A 21,000-nucleotide genomic window follows, 5' to 3' on the forward strand; every position below is an offset into this window, starting at 1 on the left:
CCCCCTTCCCTCCTCCTCCTCTTCCTCCTCCTCCTTCCTCTTCTCCTCATTCTCATTCTTAGTGAGGCTGCCCCAGTGAACCTGCAGGCCCGTCACAAGGGAGGATCCCCAAAGCCAGAGGCTGGCTCCAGGCGGGAAGCGTGGCCTAGAGCCCAAGCAAGTGCCGGCGAGTGCTGAGAGCTCTTGGCCGCCTGCCATCCAGCGCGTGAGGCGCTGCCCTGGGTTAGTGAGAGGAGCGGGGCACAGAGGGCCTGGCTGCTGGGCGGTGGGGGAGCTGGGGCTGGAGCCAGGCCGGCCTACGTCCTGCCCACCACACAGGCTACAGCCAGTGAGCGGGGTGCTGGTGAGGACCCAGGGGCAGGAGCATTTGAAGGCCAGCTGCCTGGCTGTGGATCCCAGGTGGGGGTGGCCACAGGAGCCATACACCGAGCCCCCTGTGGAGGTGCCCCCCGGGGTACAGCAGAGGTGCTTGCCCTGCCCCCCCAGCAGAGCCCTCTGTCCGCGACTGGCTCGCCTGCCTCTGCTCCCGGCTCTCCCTGCTGGGGTCCAGCCTTGGCTCTGGCTGGTCTCTGGGCACCTGCCACCTCCAGAGCTCCGGATGGAGGCCCTGTGCTGGCAGCGGTCAGTGGTAGTCTGGTGGCCATCCCCCGAGGGGGTGGAGGCTGTGGGCCCAGTAGCCTGACGGGGGGCAGGGAGAGGGTTAGAGCCCCCAAGTCCTTTCCTGGGCACCCAGAGACGTGAAGGGTGTGTGGGCCCCGTCTCTGCCTTGCCCTGGGGTCTCCCTGACCTTCAGGCAGTGTGGGTTGGGTGGGCTCTGTGCGCTCCCCCTGTGGCGATAGGTGGGAATTCAAGGGACACCACCCTGGGAGCGGGACTGGCCCATCTGCGGGGTGAGGGCCCCCCACCCCGCCCGCCTGCAGCAGGCAGGAGAAGGGGTGAGGGAGAGACAGCAGGGAGGGCTCCTGCTGCCCGGCCCCTTCAGCCAGGTGGAGTCTGGTGAGGCTCCACGGGCTGCCTGTGCTCAGGACTGTCTCCTGGACGCCAAGTGGGGAGAGGGCTCTCTATGACGGACCCCATGGCCGCTGACCCTAGGAGCTGCTGTGGGCACTCTGTCCTGCCCAGAAGAGCGGTCTACAGCTGGAGCGTGTCTCTCCAGAGTTGGGACCAGGTCCAGGGCCAGAGTCCGGGGGGCTGGGTGTGTCAGTGTTGCCTCCCTCTCTTTGTTTGCATCCTCCTGGGGCCCACTCCTCCTGCCTCCCGCCCAAGTCCCCGGATATGCCTGAGCATTCACGCTGGATTCTGCCCTGTCCACTCTGGGAGTCAGTCCTGACCCCAGATGACAACGCCCAGCTCTGGGGCAGGGAGATGGGAGGGGAAGGTGGCCAGGGCAGCCTGTGACGGACAGCGGATGGCCGGTGGGCGAGGCCCATCAACCCCTGTGACTATCAGCCCAAATGGCCAGGACTTGGTCAATAACTGGGAACTTCCCTAATTTCTGTCCCTGCCTCCAATTTAGGACCAACGGGAGAAAGCCAAATATGCCCCCCAACCAACTGCATGGAGGCCTGCTTGTTCCCATTGGGTGGTCTTCATTTATTTCCACCGTCATAATTTCTCTTTTACATTTTGTTTTGGTTATTAAAAAAGAAATTCTAAATATTCCTACAGAAAATCAATCAATCTTTATTTTACCTTTTCTGATTTTCTTAACCTTGGTGCATGTCAAATTAATTTTTTTCTACGAGCATTGTTACAATTTCAGTTTCATGATCTACCTGGAATTTATTTTGATGTAAGAAGTGAGATAATGATCTAGCTATGTGTGTGTTTTCTAAATGGTCCCTAATGGTTGGCAGTTTTATTTAGCGGGTGTTCAAGTTTTCTCCACAGATTTGAAACATCTGCTTCATCATATGCTGAATGCCCCTGTCATTTGTTTCTATTCTCATTTTTCTAGCTTCTTCCATTATTCTATTTATAAATCATACCATGTTCCTACTGGCTATGATTTTATCACAGGTTTTATCACAAGTTTTCAGGTCTTGTAGAACTAGTTGTCTGTTTCTACTTTTCCTTTGCAGAATTTTTTAGCTTTTTCATAGGAAATTAGAGCAATTTTTTCTAGTTAAAATTTTTAAAATTGGAATTCCATGAAACTTATAGATGTTGAAAGTTATAGATAACGTGTGTTTTTTTTAGGATTGTCACTGGAATAAACATTTGACGAGCTGCTTTTCCAACATCGGCCAGCCCTGACCCTTTCCTGGAGGGGCCCCGACCCTTTCCTGGAGGGGCCCCGACCCTTTCCTGGAGGGGCCCCGACCCTTTCCTGGAGGGACCCTGACCCTTTCCTGGAGGGACATGGCGGGCACACTTGCATTAGGAGAAAGTGGGGAGTTTGTTTACAAAGAAACTATTTATCCAGACATGGGTGGGGTGTAAGGGAGCCCCCAGGGCCAGGGCGGATACAGAAGGCCCAGAGCAGCAATGCTGACCGCCCCCAGGTCAAAGGGTAGAGGGGAGGGCACAGAGGAGAACTCTGTAGATGAGGCCCCTCCAGAGACCTTAGGGTGGGGGACCTGGCCAGCACAAGGTGACCTGGGTTTCCCCCCTCCCATCTCCTGCAGGGGCTCCCCATGGCTGAGCCCAACTGGGCAGGGGGCAAGGGGGCCCTCGACATCGTCCACATAGGTTGGTCTTCCTCTGTGGTCAGCAGGGTGGAGGGAGGGAAGACCTGGAGGTTCTTTCTCCTCTTCTGAGGGCAGTTTTCTTGGATTAAGAAATGCCCTCAGGGGCACGGAGCGGTGCCAGGAACCTGACATCTGACTCTAAGCTGGGCCACACCTCTTGGGGACAGGGCTGGGCCTGGGGGAGATGGACGGCAGCCTTGGCCAACCAAAGTCAGTGGGAGCTTGCTGGAAAGATAACAGGGCTCCTGGATTAGCAGGAGAACTGAATGTGGTGGTAGTTGGGGCAGCTCCCTGGGCTGGTGAGCAGGAACCTGAACAAGAGCCTCAGAAAGGAAGCATTGTGTCGGAGGCCGTGCTGGGGGCACAGAGCTCCAACCAGCCCCTGAGTCCTGACCCTCTTCCCCTCAAGGCTCACATCCCAGGGAGGGCCTCCTCCGGGCTGGGACTGGGGAATGTTCTGCCTGCTGGGTGGCAGCCCCACCCACCTGTGCCCTCAGCCTTCATGGCCTGCTGCCGTGCGGCTGGGCAGGGAAGAGGCACAGGCAGCCAGGTAGATCCCACCTCACCCAGTGGCACCCATGCCAGGCTGACAGTGGTGGGTGCCCTGAGCGTGGCACGGGGGCAGGCCTGCTGCTGCCTGAAGGCCCCTCCCCGGCCCAGCATCCTCCCCATGAGTTGGCCTGTCTGGGGAAGGGCACTTGGAGGAGCTCTGGTTCCCGCCTCCTGGGTAGTTGTCCTTCAGCCAGGCTGGGCGGGGAGCTCACCCTCCCAGAAGCTCGGGGGTCCTGGCTCACGGGAGGCTTTGTCCCCTCCCCTCCTCTCGCCTGGAGCTCCGGGAATGCCCAGATGTCCCTGCCTCCCTCTCTGCCTCCCTCTGAGAGGGGAGGAGGTGGCCTCTCCGTGGCCGTGGCCTTCCTTGACCCTTAGCAGGGCCCCTCTTCGTCCGCCCGCAGGTGGGGAGCACCCCGTGGGGAATCTGTCTGATTCTGCCTCTGCCCAGGAGGGGTCCCACAAGTGTGTCGACCTTAAAAATAAAACAGCCAGTTATTGCACCAGCAAGATGGGTTTACTCGGGAATACAGAGGAACTGCAACTCGAGGGACGAGAGGCTGCAGCAAACACCACAGGCAAGGCCAGCAAACAGAGGAGAGGAGCGTCCCTTTACAGAGAGGAAGGAGGGCGTCGGGAGGGGCTGTCTGAAGGAAGTCCACTGGAGGAGAGCGGGAGTTCAGGGTGGTGACGGCTTCTCACTGGCTGAGCTGTGGGGTCCTGGGTTTCCTACAGGAGAAGCAGGTACGTCTCTCCTGTTGGGGCCGGTAATTGACCATCTTCCTGTGGTTGACGAGTGGTGCTGCTGAGAGCTCCCCCTTCTGGCCTCCCCACTCCATTGTGGTGAGGTTTCCCTTTATTAATTTTCACAAGTGTTTGCTGGGGAAGCAAAGACCAGGGCGTGGTCCCAGTTTCAGAGAGGCCACCTCCCCTGCATCTTTCACATCAGGTTGGACCAGCCCTGGCTGACTGTACCATGGGCTTGGCTGCCCTCAGGCACTGCCAGGGTGTCGAGGCTCGGCTGACCTGGGCCCTGCAGGCCTTCCCTGGGTGCCTCCGGTGGCAACTAGCTGCACCTGGGGCAGCCCTGGGCTGAGAGCTGCTTAGGAGGGCCAGGCCAGCCCCTGTTGCATGCCCACCCAGCCCTGTAGCCCTGGGGTCAGAGGCCGGGCAGGGAGAGTGCCTGAGGCACTCAGGGTGAAGGCCGGCTCCTTCCTTCACCGGCTCTTCCCAAGGGAAGTGAGAGGGAAACAAAGTCAGCTGCTGTCCAGCAGTGACGTCTGCCCAGTGCCCACCAATCGGTGTGGGCTCTGCCTCATGAGGCCAACTAAGAACACCCCGCCCCCTCAGCCTGGGGGCCATGACATCCCAGGAGGTGAGCACGTGGGGAGACAGGTCTGGTCACACCTGGACTGCAGCACCTGATCAGCACAAGGTATGGCCCCATCTTCTTCTTTATTTATTTTATTTTTTATTTTGTTGAGATCATATTGCTTTATAACATTGTGTAATTACAGGTTACGTTATTATATATCAGTTTCTGTATAGGCTGCATTGTGCTCACCACCAGTAGTCTAATTTTTATGCGTCACCATACATATGTGCCCCTTTAACACTTTCGCCCACCCCCCCCACCCCCTTCCCCTCTGGTAATCACTAATCTGTTCTCTTTATTCATGTGTTTGTTTATCTTCCACATATGAGTGAAATCAAATGGCATTTGTCTTTTTCTGTCTGGCTTATTTTGCTTAACATAATACCCTCAAGGTCCATCCGTGTTGTTGCAAATGGGACGATTTTGTCTTTTTTATTGCTGCGTAGTATTCTGGTGTGTGTGTGTGTGTGTGTGTGTGTGTGTGTGTGTGTGTATACTACATCTTCTTTATCCATTTATCAGTCGATGGATGCCTGGATTGCTTCTGTGTCTTGGCTATTGTGAATAATGCTGCGATGAATATAGGGGTGCATAAGTCTCTTTCAATTGTTGATTTCATGTTCTTTGGATAAATACCCAGCAGTAGAATAGCTGGATTGTATGGTTTTTCTATTTTTAATTTCTTGAGAAATCTCCATACTGTTTTCCATAGTGGCTGCACCAGTTTGCATTCCCACCTGCAGTGTATGAGGGTTCCCTTCTCTCCACATCCTCTCCAACACTTGTTATTTCTTGTCTGGTCAATTATAGCCATCTGACAGGCGTGAGGTGATATCTCATTGTAGTTTTGATTTGTATTTCCCTAATAATTAGTGATGTTGAACATCTTTTCATGTGCCTGTTGGCCATCTGTATATCTTCTTTGGAAGAATGTCTGTTCATATCCTCTGCCCATTTTTTAATCTGTTTTTTTGTCTTTTTGTTGTTGAGCTGTATGAGTTCTTTATGTATTTCAGAAATTAATCCCTTGTCAGATATATGATTTGCAAATATTTTCTCCCAGTTGATGGGTTGTCTTTTCGTTTTATTCATGGTTTCCTTTGCCTTGCAGAAGCTTTTTAGTCTGATGTAGTCCATTTGTTTATTTTTTCTTTTGTTTCTCTTATCTGAGTAGACATGGTATTCAAAAAGATACTGCTAAAACCGATGTCAAAGAGTGTACTGCCTATATTTTCTTCTAGGAGTTTTATGGTTTCAGGTCTTACATTCAAGTCTTTAATCCATTTTGTATGGGGTAAGATAATAGTCTACTTTCATTCTTTTGAGTATGGCTGTCCGGTTTTCCCAACACCATTTATTGAAGATACTTTCCAGAACATTGTATGTTCTTGGCTCCTTTGTCAAAAATTAACTGTCCGTAGATGTGTGATTTTATTTCTGGGCTTTCAGTTCTGTTCCATTGATCTGTGTGTCTGTTTTGGTGCCAGTACCATGCTGTTTTGATTACTATAGCTTTGTAGTATATTTTGAAGTCAGGGATTGTGATGCCTCCAGCTTTGTTGTTTTTTCTCAGGATTCTTTTGGCTATTCAGGGTCTTTTGTTGTTCCATATAAATTTTAGGATTCTTTGTTCTATTTCCGTGAAGAATGTCATTGGGACTCTGATTGGGATTGCATTGAATCTGTACATTGCTTTGGGTAATATGGACATTTTAACTATGTGTATTCTTCCAATCCATGAACATGGAATATCTTTCCATTTCTTTATGTCTTCTTCGATTTCTTTCAACAATGTCTTATAGTTTTCAGTATATAGGTCTTTCACCTCCTTGGTTAAATTTATTCCTAGATATTTTATTGTTTTTGTTGCGATTGTAAATGAGATTGTATTCTTGACTTCTCTTTCTGCTAGTTGATTATTTCTAATAGTTTTCTGGTGGATTCTTTAGAGTTTTCTATATGTAGAATCATGTCATCTGCAAACAGCGAGAGTTTTACTTCTTCCTTTCCAATTTGGATACCTTTTATTTCTTTTTCTTGCCTAATTGGTCTGGCCAGAACCTCCAGTACTATGTTGAATGAGAGTGGTGAGAGTAGGCACCTTTGTCTTGTTCCTGTTCTCAGAGGGATGGCTTTCAGTTTTTCCCTGTTAAGTATGATGTTGGCTGTGGGTTTGTCATATATGCCCTTTATTATGTTGAAGTACTTTCATTCTATACCCATTTTATTGACAGTTTTTATCATAAATGGATGTTGGATCTTGTCAAATGCTTTCTCTGCATCCATTGAGATGATCATGTGGTTTTTATTCCTCGTTTTGTTAATGTGGTGTATCACATTGATTGATTTGCAGATGTTGAACCGTCCCTGCGTCCCTGGTATAAATCACCCTTGATCATGGTGTATGATCCTTTTAATGTATTGTTATATTCAATTTGCCAATATTTTGTTGAGGATTTTTGTATCTATGTTCATCAGCGATATTGGCCTATAATTTTCCTTCTTCGTATTGTCCTTGTCTGGTTTTGGTATCAGGGTGATGTTGGCCTCATAGAATGAATTAGGAAGCATTCTATCTTCTTCAGTTTTTTGGAATAGTTTGAGAAGGGTAGGTATTAAATCTTGTTTGAATGTTTGGTAGAATTCTCCAGAGAAGCCATCTGGTCCTGGACTTTTGTTTTTGGGGAGGTTTTTGATTACTATTCCAATCTCTTAACTTGTGATTGGTCTATTCAGATCCTCTGTTTCTTCTTTATTCAGTTTTGGGAGGTTGTATGAGTCTAAGAACTTATCCGTTTCTTCTAGGTTGTCCAATTTGTTGGTGTATAGTTTTTCATAGTATTCTCTTATAATCCTTTGTATTTCTGTGGTATCCATTGTAATTTCTCCTCTTTCATTTTTTTTGTTTATTTATTTATTTTCCCCCCAAAACCCCAGTAGATAGTTGTATGTCATAGCTGCACATCCTTCTAGTTGCTGTATGTGGGACACGGCCTCAGCATGGCCTGAGAAGCGGTGCGTCAGTGCGCACCAGGGATCCGAACCCGGGCCGCCAGCAGCGGAGCACACGCGCTTAACTGCTAAGCCACGGGGCCGGCCCTCATTTTTAATTTTATTTATTTGCGCCTTCTCTCTTTTTTTCTTAGTGAGTCTGGCTAAGGGTTTGTCAATTTTGTTTACCTTCTCAAAGGACCAGCTCTCAGTTTTATTGATCCTTTCTGTTGTTTTTTTAGTCTCTATTTCATTTATTTCTGCTCTAATTTTTATTATTTCCCTCCTTCTACTTACTTTTGGCTTTGTTTGTTTTTCTTTTTCTAGTTCTGTTAGGTGTAGTTTAAGATTACTTATTTAGGATTTTTCTTGTTTGTTGAGGTGGGCCTGTATTGCTATGAATTTCCCTCTTAGCACCACTTTTGCTGCATCCCGTAAGAGTTGGTATGTTGTGTTTTCATGTTCATTTGTCTCCAGGTATTTTTAATTTCTCCTTTTATTTCTTCATTGATCCAATGGTTGTTCAGTAGCATGTTGTTTAGTCTCCACATCTTTGTGACTTTCCTAACCTTTTTCTTGTAGTTAATTTCAGTTTCATAGCATTGTGGTTGGAAAAGATGCTTGATGTGATTTCAATCTTCTTAAATTTATTGAGGCTTTTACCCATATGTTTCCTGACATATGGTCTATCTTTGAGAATGTTCCATGTGCACTTGAGAAGAATATGTATTCTGCTGTTTTTGGATGGAAGGTTCTATATATATCTATTATGTCCATCTGGTCTAGTAGTTCATTTAAGGCCACTGTTTTCTTGTTGACTTTCTGTCTGGATAATCTATCCATCGATGTAAGTGGGGTGTTAAGGTCCCCTACTATTATTGTGTTCCTGTCAATTTCTCCCTTTAGGTCTGTTAATAGTTGCTTTATGTACTTTGGTGCTCCTGTGTTAGGAGCATATATATTCATAAGTGTTATGTCTTCTTGGTGGAATGTCCCTTTTATCATTATATACTGCCCCTCTTTGTCTCTCATTGTCTTTTTAACCTTGAAGTCTGCTTTGTCTGCTATACATATGGCAACACTTGTTTTCTTTTGCTTGCCATTTCCTTGGAGTATCATCTTCCATCCCTTCACTCTGAGCCTGCGATTGTCTTTAGAGTTGAGATGTATTTCCTGGAGGCAGCATATTGTTGGCTCTTGTTTTTTAATCCATCCAGCCACTTTGTGTCTTTTGGTTGGAGAATTCAATCCATTTACATTTAGAGTGATTATTGATATCTGAGAGCTTCATACTGCCATTTTATCTCTTGTTTTCTGGTTCTATATTTCCATTGTTTCTTTTCTCTTGTATTTCTGACTGCCATTTCAGTTTGGTGGTTTTCTGTGATGGTTTTCTCTTTATTTAAGATTTGTGGCTCTGCTCTGATTTTTTGTTTAGTGGTTACCATGAGGTTTGTATAAAAGATCTCATAGATGAGATAGTCCATTTTCTGATAGCCTCTTATCTCCATTAGTCTAAGCAGGTTCCATCCTTTTCCTCTTCCTCTTCTGAGTTATTGTTGTCACAAATTATTCTTTTCTGTGTTGTGAGTTTGTGACTAAATTGAAGTGTTTATGGTTATTTTTGATGCTTTCTTTCCCTTTGTCTTTTATGTTATAATTAAGTGTTTACTAACCTATTCTGATATAGAGCTGCAATTTTCTGATTCTATCTGTCTATTTATCTCATTACTCAAGGTTTTGTAAACCTTTGCTTTTTAGTTTCAGATGGGAGGGCTCCTTTAGTTTCTTGTAAGGCAGGCCTAGTAGTGATGAACTCCCTCAGCTTTTGTTTATCTCAGAAAGCTTTTATTTCTCCATCATATCTGAAGGATAGTTTCACTGGATAGAGTATTCTTGGCTGGAAGTTTTTGTCTTTCAGTATTTTGAATATATCATTCCATTTTTTCCTAGCCTGCACGATTTCTGCTGAGAAATCCGTTGAAAGCCTGATAGAGGTTCCTTTGTAGGTTATTGTCTCTGCCTTGCTGCCCTTAACACTTTTTCTTTGTCATTAACTTTTACCAGTTTTAATAGTGTGTGCCTTGGAGAAGGTCTTTTTGTCTTGATGTAATTAGGAGTTCTATTGGCTTCATGTATTTGTAAGTCCAGTTCCTTCCCCAGGTTTGGGAAGTTCTCAGCTATTATTTCTTTGAACAAGCTCTCTCCTCCTTTCTCCCTGTCTTCTCCCTCTGGAATACCTATAATCCTTATGTTGCTTTTCCTAATTGAGTTGGATAGTTCTCAAAAAATTTCTTCATTTGTAAAAAATATTAGTTCTCTCTCCTCTTCCACCTGAAGCAATTCTATATTTCTATCCTCTAATTCACTAATTCTGTCCCCATAATGTCAGATCTATTTTTTATGGATTCCAGATTATTTTTTATTTCATTTATTGTGTTCTTCATATCCAGAATTTCTGTTCGGTTCTTTTTTAGAGTTTCAGTGTCTTTGGTGAAGTATTCCTTCTGCTCATTAATTTTATTCCTGAGCTCATTGAACTGTCTTTCTGAGTTTTCTTGTAACTCGTTGAGTTTCTTTATGATAATTATTTTGAATTCTCTGTCATTTAGATTGTAAATTTCTGTGAGTTCAGGATTGGTTTCTGGAGACTTGTCATTTTCCTTCTGCTCTGAAGTGTTACTGTAGTTCTTCATGGTGTTTGATCAAGTGATCCTTTGCTGGCACATAGTGGTAGTATTGGGTTGCAGATTCCACCTGCCACCATGGGGGTGGAGACAGGAGTTGTGTTTTCTGATCCTTCCCCGTCTACTGGAAGTAGTGCTGGTAGGGCTTCTCTGTGTTTGCGTGCTGGCTACAGCTGCTTGGCAGGTCATGCACTCACGTGCAGGTGGGACCTCTGTGCTCCATCAGCAGGTTGGTCTGGTGGGGAGCCACTTTGCTTGGCAGTGGACTGACAAAGCTGGTGTGCTAGGTGGTAGGGGAGGGCACTTTCTTTCACATGCATTCTGTTCTGCCCTCATGGGCGGCTCAGCTGAGCTGCTGCGTTTGGTGGGGGCTCCTTCGTGGGGGCTGGGTCACACCACTTGGTAAAGAGCATTCCCATGGGCAGGACTGCTGTGGCACACTGGGCACTCCTGCAGGCCGGGCTGCAACTCTGAAAGCATTCGTGTGGGCCAGGCTGCCCCTGCCTCCTCTTACAGTCATGCTGGCCACTGTGTGAGGACCTGTGACCTAGATTGCTGCCCCTGGGGATGGGGAGGGGTACGCTCACCTCATTCCACTGCCTCCTGGGGATCCAGTTACCCCCTGTTCAGATGCAGGTTGCGTGGATCTCTCAGACGTCCTGTTGTGCTGTGCAGGGAATCCTCTGCTGGTTAATGAATGTCCATTTCATTGTAACTTAATGGTGACAGAGTAAGGGAACAACTCACTCCACCATGATGCTGACGTCACTCCTGGCCCCATCTTCTTGGTCAATTAGTGCAAAGTACAATCCCAGCTCTTCTCAGCCAGTCAGCAGCATGCACAATCTAGCCCTCCTCAGCCAATCAGATTAAGATGTGACTGCTGTTCTCAGCCAATTAGAGCAAGGCACCACCCAGCTCTTTGCACTCAATCAGCGCAGGATGTGGCCTATCCCACACTAGGGGCTTCTCAGGTCTGGGCCAGAGAGGGAAGCTGGGTGGGCAGGGCGCAGAGGGTGCTGGAGGGTGCAAAGGTTACCTAAGGGGTGCAGAGAGTGATAGGGCAGCACAAAGAGAAGCGAGGTGGTCTGGGTGCAGAGGGTACCTGAGGGGCTCAGAGGGTGGGGTGGCACAAAGGGTGTGGGGGGGTGCCTGTGAAAAGGCTGTCCTCTGGTGCCCTGGGCCTTCTCTGTGCAGGGAGAAGGGAGTCACCCCTGCCTCCCTGACAGGCCGTCTGTGCCTGAGGCTCTGCTCCCTTGGTCTGTCCACCCACAGACCTTTGTGACCCCAGCTAGAATGGGAGTGGGGGGTATTAATGTGTACTTTCTTTTCCTGAAATTAAGTCTTTGGCATTCTCAGTGCCACAACTTCTGTCCCCTCTGTAAAATGGGGTGGCAGTTGGCACTGGGTTTTATTTCTAACAGCTTTACTGAGATTTAATTCACAGACCATACGGTTGTGAAATTAATACAGTCACGTGTCCTCAATGACTGGGATACGTTCTGAGAAATGAGCAGATTTTGTCGTGGTGTGAACATCATAGAGTGCACTTACACAAAGCTAGGTGGTAGAGCCTACTGCACACCTAGGCTCTAGGACACCAATCTTATGGGACCACCATTGTATATGCAGTCTGATGTTGACCCAAGTGTTGTTATGTGGTGCCTGACTGTATGTAAAGGAAAGCTTGGCTGAATTAAAGTCAGGAAGGCCTGCAGGGGGAGGTCTCACCCCATCACACATCATCAATTACACCAAACAGGAAGAGACTAAGACTTGCATCTTTGACAGGAAGTACAACTACTTTACTACTGAAGGAAGACTTCTCTCCCTGCCCAGCAACAGCCCAGCCAATCAGAAATGCTGCAGCTCAGCCAATCAGAAATGCCCCAGCTCAGCCAATGAGAGGCCGTTGCCACCCTGATCTGTTTGTCTCCCCCAGTGGGCTTTCCTTTAGAGCAGCCCCTGCCTCTCCCCCTTTTTCTCCCACCTTTGTTCCCGGGGCCTGCCTGTGGTTTGCCATAGCAGGCACATCCCGAATGGCAATTCTTTTGGTTATTCCCGAATGACCTCATTTTGAGAAATAACAGGTGAATCTGTTTTCTTAAGCTGACCAGGGCATGCACTTGCCGACACTGCCCTCCAGGGAGCTGAGGCCAGCAGGACGTGATGGAGGCCCTGGTAGCCGGGCCCTGTGCTGGACACTGCAGGGGAGGGGACAGGAGGCTCTAATTGACCCAGCATGCTGCCCTGGGCCTGGGGTGTCAGTTGCACCCATGCACAAGGCAGGCCAGAGAGGGCTGCAGTTGCTGTCGAGATCTCGGTTTTTAGCAGCCCTGCAGGTCAAGGAGACTTCATTCCTTCACTCCCTCGTTCATTCACAATATTAACCAAGCCCCTTCCTCGTGCCAGGCCCTCTGTTAGGGGCTGGGGAAACAAGTGAACCGGCTGCATCCAGCTCATGCTGTCACGGAGTATACAGTGTGCAGGGAGAGTAGACAGTAAATAAACACAGGAGAAGACACGGCTTATGCTTAATACCGCGAGAAAACAGACTAGGGTTTGGGCAAGGCTGCCCAGAGGAGACAGAGACGAGGTGGGGCCGAGGGAGCAGGACGCTCTGGGTGTGGGGGCTGGAGGGGGCCAGAGGGCCCCTGGGCAGGAGGGCATAAGTAAGAGGCCTGGGGCGGAGCTGACCGCTGGGGTGCCGGGCGAGGTGTAGGGGTGGGACTGAGTCTGGGTTTTATGTTAGGAACTATGATGACTCAGGGGGATTTTAAGCAGGGATGTATCAGATTTATGCTTTATAAGGTTCACTCGGGACACTGTGTGGAGAGTGGACTTTTGGGGGATGAGAGGGGCGTGGGAAGGCCGGGAGATGACCAGGCCGCATCAAAGACTCCTGGTGGAGAGTCCCCAAACCAAGGCCAGGGGCCTGCTGGTGGTGGGTGTGTTCTCGGCAGTAGGGCAGCTGCCCCTCACCTCTGAGGCTCAGTGCTTGCTGAGGGTCCTCAGGGGGTCTGCAGACCATCGGTGTCTGTCCTCTGGTCCTTGCTGACCCAAGGAAGGACTGAGGCCTCGCTCTCACCCAGTGGTCCTGTTGTGGGAGGTCCAGCATCTGTCCTGGCCGCCCCCTTCCCTGGAGCTCTGGGGACTTCACACCCCTTCAGGCTTCCCTGCCCTTCAACCCAAGAGGCAGCATTTAGGGGAAGAGTTTATATATATATTTGTAGCTTATATAATTGCCTTTAAAAAATGGAGGTGTAGTTTACACACAGCAAATAGCCATGGAACCACCACAATCCATCACCCCAAAAGTCTCTGCATGCCCCTTTGTTGTCAGCTGCTCTCTCACACAGGCCCTGACGACCACAGAGCGGCTTTCTGTCCCTATGGACTTGCTATTCTAGAATGTCATAGAAAAGGAATCACAGTCTGTCGCCTTTTACACAGGCTTCTCTCACTCATTGAGACGCGTCTGGGATCATCCAGGTTGTTGCGAGAATCTGTGGTTTGTTCCCTGTATCCCTGACGAGTGTCCCATCGCGGGGAGGCCCAGCGCTGTGTTCACCCTTTCACCCGCTGAAGGGCACTGGTTGTTCCACGCCAGAGTGACTGCGAATCAAGGCCCATAAACATCCACGTGCAGGCCTCTGTGCTTTCACTTCTCTTGGGTGACTACCTGGGTGTGCGGTTGTCGAATCGTGCGGTGAATGAATGTCCCACTTCTCAGGAATCTGCCACACTGCCTCCCAGAGTGTTGCCCCATTTTGCCTCCCCCCACCCAGCAGTGATGGTATTTATTTTAAAAAAGTTTGCCGTCCTGATAGATGTGTAGTCTCGTCGCAAGTGGTTTCAGTTTGCATCTCCCCATGACTAACGGCGTTGAGCATCTTTCCGCGTGTTTATTTCCCATCTGGAGATCTTCTTTGGTGAAATGACTTTTCGAATCCACCAGTTTTTCTTTTTCTTTTTTTTGTGAGTTGTTTGTTTTTTCACTATTGAGTCTTGAGAGTTCTTTATAGATTCAGGATTTAAGTCCTTTATCAGATAGATATGTGTTTTGTAAATATTTTCATGGGAAGGCTCTCACTGCTTTCTATCCAGTGACTCTGGGACCTGAGTGAGAGCTGGCGCCTCCCCAAACCCACAGGAGGCGGCAAGCAGAAGCCTCGGCTCCCCCTACTCCCTCCCCGCTGGGGGCTGAGGGTCTTTCTCCGACCCTGTACCCCCTTCCACTCCAGAGTACCAGTAGTGCTGGCCTCCCTGGGGACCCCTGCCCCTGACCGAGGCCACATACTGATCCTCAAATAGCGTCCCTGGGCGTCTGCCTGCGTGGACACAAGAGGTCACCTGGAGAGGCCTTGCCAGCTCGAGCCCCCACCAGCCCACGGCGCCTTGCCGGCGGCACTCCTGCCTGCATGGTTATGCAACCGGTGATAAGGTGGCTTCAATACCATAATCCACCCTGAAAGTCAGGTGAGAGCCTGGCTCTCTGGAGCCCTTCAGGAAATGACCCTTGGAGCCGGTGGGGACACTGGAGTGACTGTGCCAGACAATGGACAAAGGGGCTGGAGTTTCTGGAGCCAAAGTGCCTTCCGCTCCCCCACGTGCTCCTCCGGTGAGCCCAGCTGGTGGGCTGGGCTATAAAGCCGGGCCTGCTGGGGCTCAGACTCGGGCGCCAGGGGCCGGAGGACAGACATGAGGATGAAGTCCGTCCTGTGGGGCTGGGTCCTGGCACTGCTCTGGGTGTCCGCAGCTCAGGCTGAGGTCCTGGTGCAGCCAGATTTTGATGCCAAAAAGGTACTGGAGGCCTCCGTGCTGTGCCATGGGTGGGGGTGGGGGCTGAGCCCTGCTGGAAACAATAGTGATGACTGGATAATAGTAACTGCACCTTCCGTGGGGCACGTGCTTTGGGCCCGCAAGCCCTTTAGGTTCCCTGTCCAGTTAACCCTGAAACAACCCTGCGTATGGGTCATTACTGACCCATTTCACAGTGGGGCAACTGAGGCTCACTGTGGCCATGCGGCCTGCTCCAGGCAAGTGGCAGAACAGGCCCAGACCCAAGAGATGGACACTCCGGAGACCCCTGGCTGTGTGGCTTCAGATAAGCCTGTTGCTTTGTGCCCCTGGGTCCCAGGGCAGGAAGGGTCTGGCCTGCTGGTCACTGAGCCCCTCACAGTTCTCAGGCCTCTGGTACGTGGTGTCCATGGTCTCCGACTGCAAGGTCTTCCTGGGCAAGAAGGACCACTTGCTGATGTCCACCAGTACTGTCAAGGCTGTGGCAGAGGGCAACCTCAGCGTCCACATGGAGTTCCCTCGGTGAGGCCGAGGGGTGGCTGGGCAGGGGCGGGTGGGCCGGGCAGCGCGGAGAGTGAGCACCAGGCTCTGCACCCCCAGGGCTGACGGCTGTAACCAGGTGGATGCTGAGTACCTGAAAGTGGGCTCTGAGGGGCACTTCCGAGTCCCGGGTAGGTCCTGCCCCCTGCCTTCAGGGGTGCCTGGCGTTGCTCTTCTGCGGGGTGACCTGGGCCTGTCTCTCTACCCTGGACTCCTCCAAGTCGCCATCTCCTGCCCCTCCCCTCCGCCCCTCCCCCTCCGCCCCTCCTTTGGCCCAGCAGCAGAGGCCATGTGGGTGGGGGTTGGTGCCTGGGCTCCGGACACTTCCCCATGGCTGTCGGGCCGCCTCCTCCGCAGCCTTGGGCTACCTGGATGTGCGCATCGTGGACACGGACTACAGCTCCTTCGCCGTGGTCTACATCTACAAGGAGCTGGAGGGGGCGCTCAGCACCATGGTGCAGCTCTACAGTGAGGCCCCCCCAATGCCTCCCATCCCCACTGGACCCCCCACCTCACCCCTCCCCTCCCTATCCCCTCTGGTCTCACCCTTTCAGACCTGCCCCATCTCCTCTCCGGCCCCACCTCCTCACACACTCCCAAGTCTGGGCCCGGCAAGGACCAGGTGGGGGTGGGGGTGGCGGGACCCCACAATGCTTTGGATGGGTGGGGGTTGACTGGAGGGGCCTCTGACGGCCAGGCACTCAGGCTGAAGCTCATGCCCCTCTCTGGCCTCCTGAGGGTGGGGACCCACCCTCCCTTTCTCGGCCCCACCGCCTGAGACCCTGAGCCAGAGCTGAGATCCTATCTTGCTTTAATTTCCTGGGGGCTCGGCAGAGTGAACCAGGGGCTCCCCAAGGTGGAGAGGCTGGGGCGAGGGCCGGGGCTGGCTTTGGGACCTGCAGGTAAAGACGCCTGAGGAGGATGGGGCTTGGGGAACATGGCCTGGGAGAATAGCCAGGCCACCCCAACATCGCGGATGCCCTTGTGTGAATTAGGAAAGGGTGCCCCTCTGGCGGCTTCCAGTCCCCACTGGTCCCTCAGCCAGCCAGGCACTTTCGTGCAGTGTACAACCTGCCCAACCTCTGGTGGCAGACCTGCTGTCAGCCCTCAAGGAAGTGCAGTGAGGCCAGGGGACCACCATCACCCCTTCTCCCTCACCTCTGTGAGCCACAGGGTTCACATGGGCCCCTGCTCTGCCCCAGGCCGGACCCAGGAAGCGAGCCCCCAGGCTGTGAAGGCCTTCCGGGACTTCTACCCCACCGTGGGGCTTCCCGATGACATGATGGTTATGCTGCCCGAGTCAGGTACCCAGGACAAGCCCCACCCCCACCGAGCCCCGCCCCCGACGAGCCCCGCCCTCCGTGGAGCCCCGCGCCCTCCCTCCCCCAGTACCCCCTGAGGGAGAGGTTTTGGGAGGTCCTGGAGGAGGGAGAATCTTGGCCCCACCCTCCGGGGGTGGAGGGGCTGTCCCAAGGTCCACAGCGCCCGGGGGTTGGGGGCTGCAGGAAGCCGTGGGCAGGCCCGGCCAGCTCAGCCTCTCGCGGACCGTCCTTCTTCCCACAGATGTGTGCTCCTCGGGGGGCAAGGAGGCACCCTGACACTCCGGAGACCCACCTTGGCCCTTCCCAGGTGGGGACAGCTCCCTCCTCCCTCCCGTTCTCAGGCCCGCGTGCGCTGCCCCTGGCCCCTCTCCGCCTCCTTCTCACCAGCCTCTTGCTCTCCCCGCTGAGAGGGAGATTCCACCGCAGATCCCCGCTGCAGATCCCACCGCACCCCACCCCGTTGCTCTGCCTGGCCACTCGCTTGTGCGTCTCAGGCCCCGGCTTACACAGCACCTCTTCCAGGAAGCGGTCCCTGATTTCCTAGGGCTGCCATAACAAATTACCGCAAACTGGGTAGCTGAAAACAACAGAAGTGTGCTCCCTCCATGGTTCTGGAGGCCAGAGGCCCAGAAGCAAGGTGTAGGCGGGGTGAGCCCTTCTGGAGACTCCGGGAGGGAGTCCTGCTGTTCCAGCTTCTGGTGGTGCCCGCAGTCCCTGGCGTTCTTTGGCTGGTAGACGCTTGCTCCCGTCTCTGCCTCTGTTGTCACAGGGCCGTCTTCCCTCTGTGTGTCTGTTTCCAGATTTCCCTCCTCTTCTCAGGACACCAGTCATCGGACATAGGGCCCACCCTGAATCCAGTCTGACCTCATCTCAGATCCTTAGCTAATTACATCTGCCAAGACCCTATTTCCAAATAAGGTCACATTCAGAGTTCCAGATGGACTTGAATTTGTGGGGGACACTATCCAACCCAGTACAGTAGGTCCCCGTAGCCCCTGGCTCACCCCTGGGCCCTGGGCCCTGCCTTGGAATTGCCTGATCCTCATCCTCTCCCTGAGGGTCCCGTGAGGTGGGAACCACCACCTTCTTGTTCATTGCCATCACAGGGCTAGGTCCCTGGGAGGCCTGGGCTCTTGGGGACACCTTCCCCCAAAGTAGACACCAAGAAACCATCGGGCCCCTTACCCAGGTTCCTCTTGAAGAATTTGGGAGCTTACATAAAATGATAAATAACAGATACAAGATGACAGTCAGCAGCGCGGGGAGGCGACCCTGTGGCCCTTCCTGGCAGGGACAGGCGTTTGCACAGTGGGGCCTCCTCACTACCCTGCAGTTGGTGCTCCTCATCCCTCACGTCATCCTGCCCCCCCTGGCTGTTCCCGCTCTTTGCCCAGTGGTGCGCTGGGTGCATTTTAACTCTTCGTGGGTCTAAGTCACGCTGCCCAGCACCCTGCACTGTCTCCCGTCACATGCGTGGTTGTTTCATAAAATCACCGGGTGGGAGGAGAGGGGGTGGCAAATCTTGCCAAATCACCCTCTGGAAGGTTCTATCAGCAGAGTGTGTGAGCCCCATCTTCCGGTTCTGTACCCCACCCCCAGGATTTACTAAAAAGACAAAGCAGCTTTTGGGGTAAAGTGCCCACGTGGCCACCTCTTGGGGGCTGAGTCTGTGTGCTTTTTCGTGGTTTAGCGGCCATTCTGGGGCTTTCTTGCCATGCCAGCCCCCTCACCGCCAGCCAGTGAGTGAGCGAGGCTCTGGGACCCCGGGGAAGGGGGCAGCGCTAGTGCCGGCCACCTCTAGCCTGGGCCCTCAGGGGAGCAGCGGTGGGTGTGTGCTTCCACATTTGCAGGTTTTGGTGGCAGAATTAGCCCGTACTGGCCTCGTGGGCAATGTGAACGGGGGGTGGAGTGGGGGGGTTGGGGAGCACCCTGCTGTTTGTGGGGGCAGCTAGGGGCGTCCAGGGAGTGTCTGCTGAGCGCGTGGGCAGATGGAGTGACCACGCCTTTCCTGTCTGTGCAGGACGAGCGGAAGCAGCGGGCCTCGTCACCCCGTGTCGTCCAGACCCATGGCCCTCCCGACCCCCACGCCTTGGGCTACACCGCCTCCCACCCCCGTCCTCCCTGGGGTCCACCTGGGCCTGTCCCTTCTACTCAATAAATGCATTCTGCAGCCGAAAGCTCCTCCTGTTTGGGGAGGCCCTCTGGGAGGGCACAGTGGGCCCTGTCTTGGCCCTGGACTCCTGGGGAGACTGAGCCAGGGAGGCGGGTGTGGAGGGGACTCTGGCCGTTGGGCTCCTCCTGGCTGAGGGGGCAGGAAGCTCCAGCCAAGCTTGGCACCTGTGGGGGCTGCACCCAAGGGCAGCATCCAGTGCCCACTGGCCCGGCCCCCATGGGTTCTCAGCACCTGTGGGGAAACCGAGGTGCCTGGTGGAGACTGGCCCTGCTGCTGGGGCTCCGCTGTGTGCTCAGCCCCCAGCCGCAGGGACTGGAACAGAACAGCCTAGGGCTGGGGAGGGGGGCTGCTGGGGTTTTCCCTCCCACCTCTGATGTGACCTTGACCTTGGGCCAGGCTGCAGGGCCTGGGATCTGTGCTGACCCTTGTTGAGATGTGGAGGGTCAGGGGAGCCCTCCCTCGGGGCCCGCCGCCATTCTCATCTCTGATCTCTGTCAGGTGGTCCTCCCACTAGGAGCTCTGAGCGTCCAGGTTACGTCCGGCGCACACACTTCAAAGGGCCAGGCGTGGGGGGCAGGAAGGCGTTAGAAGTCCTGCTTCATTGCTCATGGGCGCCCTGTAGCCCTTGAGGGGCTGGATCCGGAAGCAGTCAGCCCTGAGGGGCATCTATCCTCATCCCTGCCCCCCACCCCTACCCCCATCAACCAGAGACAGCGAGTGTCCACTGCACTTCCTGTCCTCCCTCTCCTGCCTGTCCCTGGGGGACTTTGGTTCATCAGCCTGGGGCCGGGGTCAGCCCAGTTTTAGAGTCAGCCTGGGGCCGGGGTCAGCCTGGGGCTGGGGTCAGCCCAGTTCTAGAGTCAGCCTGGGGCCAGGGTCTGCCAGTCCTCAGTCTCCTCGGTCCCCCTGCTGCCCTGCTCTTTGGAAGGTCCCCCTCAGTCTCCGGTGTGCCGGCCAGCTCTTGGCTGCCCTCTCCTAGTTTGACCCCTCACACCTGCCTGACCCTTCCCATTTGCCTGATTCCAACCCTATTTTGTCAGAGGGCAGTGCTGTCTTCAGGATCCAGGATGTCCAGTGCCCCTGGTGAGCAGGACCTCCCCTTTAGCTGACCATGCCTGGAGCCACGCCAGGGTGGGCTTTTCTGGCCCAAAGGTGCTGATCTGGGCAGGAGTTGCTTTGCGCACCCTTGGAACCCTCTTGGCCACATGACGCCAGTCCCTCTGCTTCGTCATCGTTACAGATGGGGAAACTGAGGCGGGGCAGCTTTCTCTGGGTCACAGGGCTGGAGGGGTCAGAACTGGTGCTCAGGAGGCCCGACTCCGTGTTCACCTCGACACGCTCCTCGTCTGGTCCTGGTCTGGGATAGAATGCGTTGGTGGTGGTAGGGGTCCAGGGCAGGATGGGGAAGAGGTGGGCCCTGGCGTCTCACAGCCTAGGTTCAAACCTGCTGTGGTGGCTGCTCAAGCCCGGCCTCCGTCTCCCAGGCTGGCCCCTCTCACCAGGCCCCTGTGCCTTTCACCTGCTGCTCCTTCTGTGGGGAATGTCCTTTCCCACCCAAGCTTCGCCTCCTCCATGGAGACCTCCCCAGGGAGAGGAAGCCCCCATTCATCTCCCCCACCTGGTGGCGGGACCCCCACTCGGCTCTGTGCAGCCTAGCTGGTGCCATCGCAGACCCTCAGAGTGTTTGCTTGAGGATATCCACCCCATCAGCCCCTACGTGGGCTGGAGATGTGGTCTCGTGCTGCCCCAGAGGCTGTGGGGGCCTCTTGCTGCTCTCAGGCCCCCAGGCAGACCCCGCTGCAGGGTCCACCGTCATCCCCAGACCGGGAAGGGGGTGGCACTGGCTGCTCTAGTCCAGGCCAACCCCCCCCAC

The 21,000-nt window shown here is 53.1% G+C and overlaps 2 protein-coding genes across 4 annotated transcripts in view; both read left to right on the forward strand.

Moving 5' to 3' along the window:
- Window positions 1-96: 96 nt before the first annotated feature.
- Window positions 97-21,000, forward strand: part of LCN8 (lipocalin 8) — a 29,065-nt gene continuing 8,161 nt past the window's right edge. Inside the window, exon 1 of one of the 3 annotated variants that reach the window (XM_087418766.1) lies at window positions 97-222. The gene's annotated coding sequence lies outside the window, so the exon portion shown is untranslated. Of the gene's footprint in view, window positions 223-17,195; window positions 17,262-19,989; window positions 20,211-21,000 lie in introns of those variants that run through there. The other 2 variants (XM_087418765.1, XM_087418767.1) reach the window with 2 other exon arrangements.
- On the forward strand, window positions 11,476-17,259 carry LCN15 (lipocalin 15). The gene is made up of 6 exons (XM_004423797.3): window positions 11,476-15,095; window positions 15,475-15,614; window positions 15,693-15,763; window positions 15,990-16,100; window positions 16,835-16,936; window positions 17,196-17,259. The coding sequence occupies exons 1-6, from the start codon at window positions 14,994-14,996 to the stop codon at window positions 17,228-17,230; spliced, it is 561 nt and encodes a 186-aa protein (XP_004423854.2). The 5' UTR covers window positions 11,476-14,993; the 3' UTR covers window positions 17,231-17,259.

The sequence above is a fragment of the Ceratotherium simum genome, chromosome 29, assembly GCF_057802395.1.
Source record: "Ceratotherium simum simum isolate JZ-2026a chromosome 29, ASM5780239v1, whole genome shotgun sequence".
Classification (NCBI taxonomy): domain Eukaryota; kingdom Metazoa; phylum Chordata; class Mammalia; order Perissodactyla; family Rhinocerotidae; genus Ceratotherium; species Ceratotherium simum.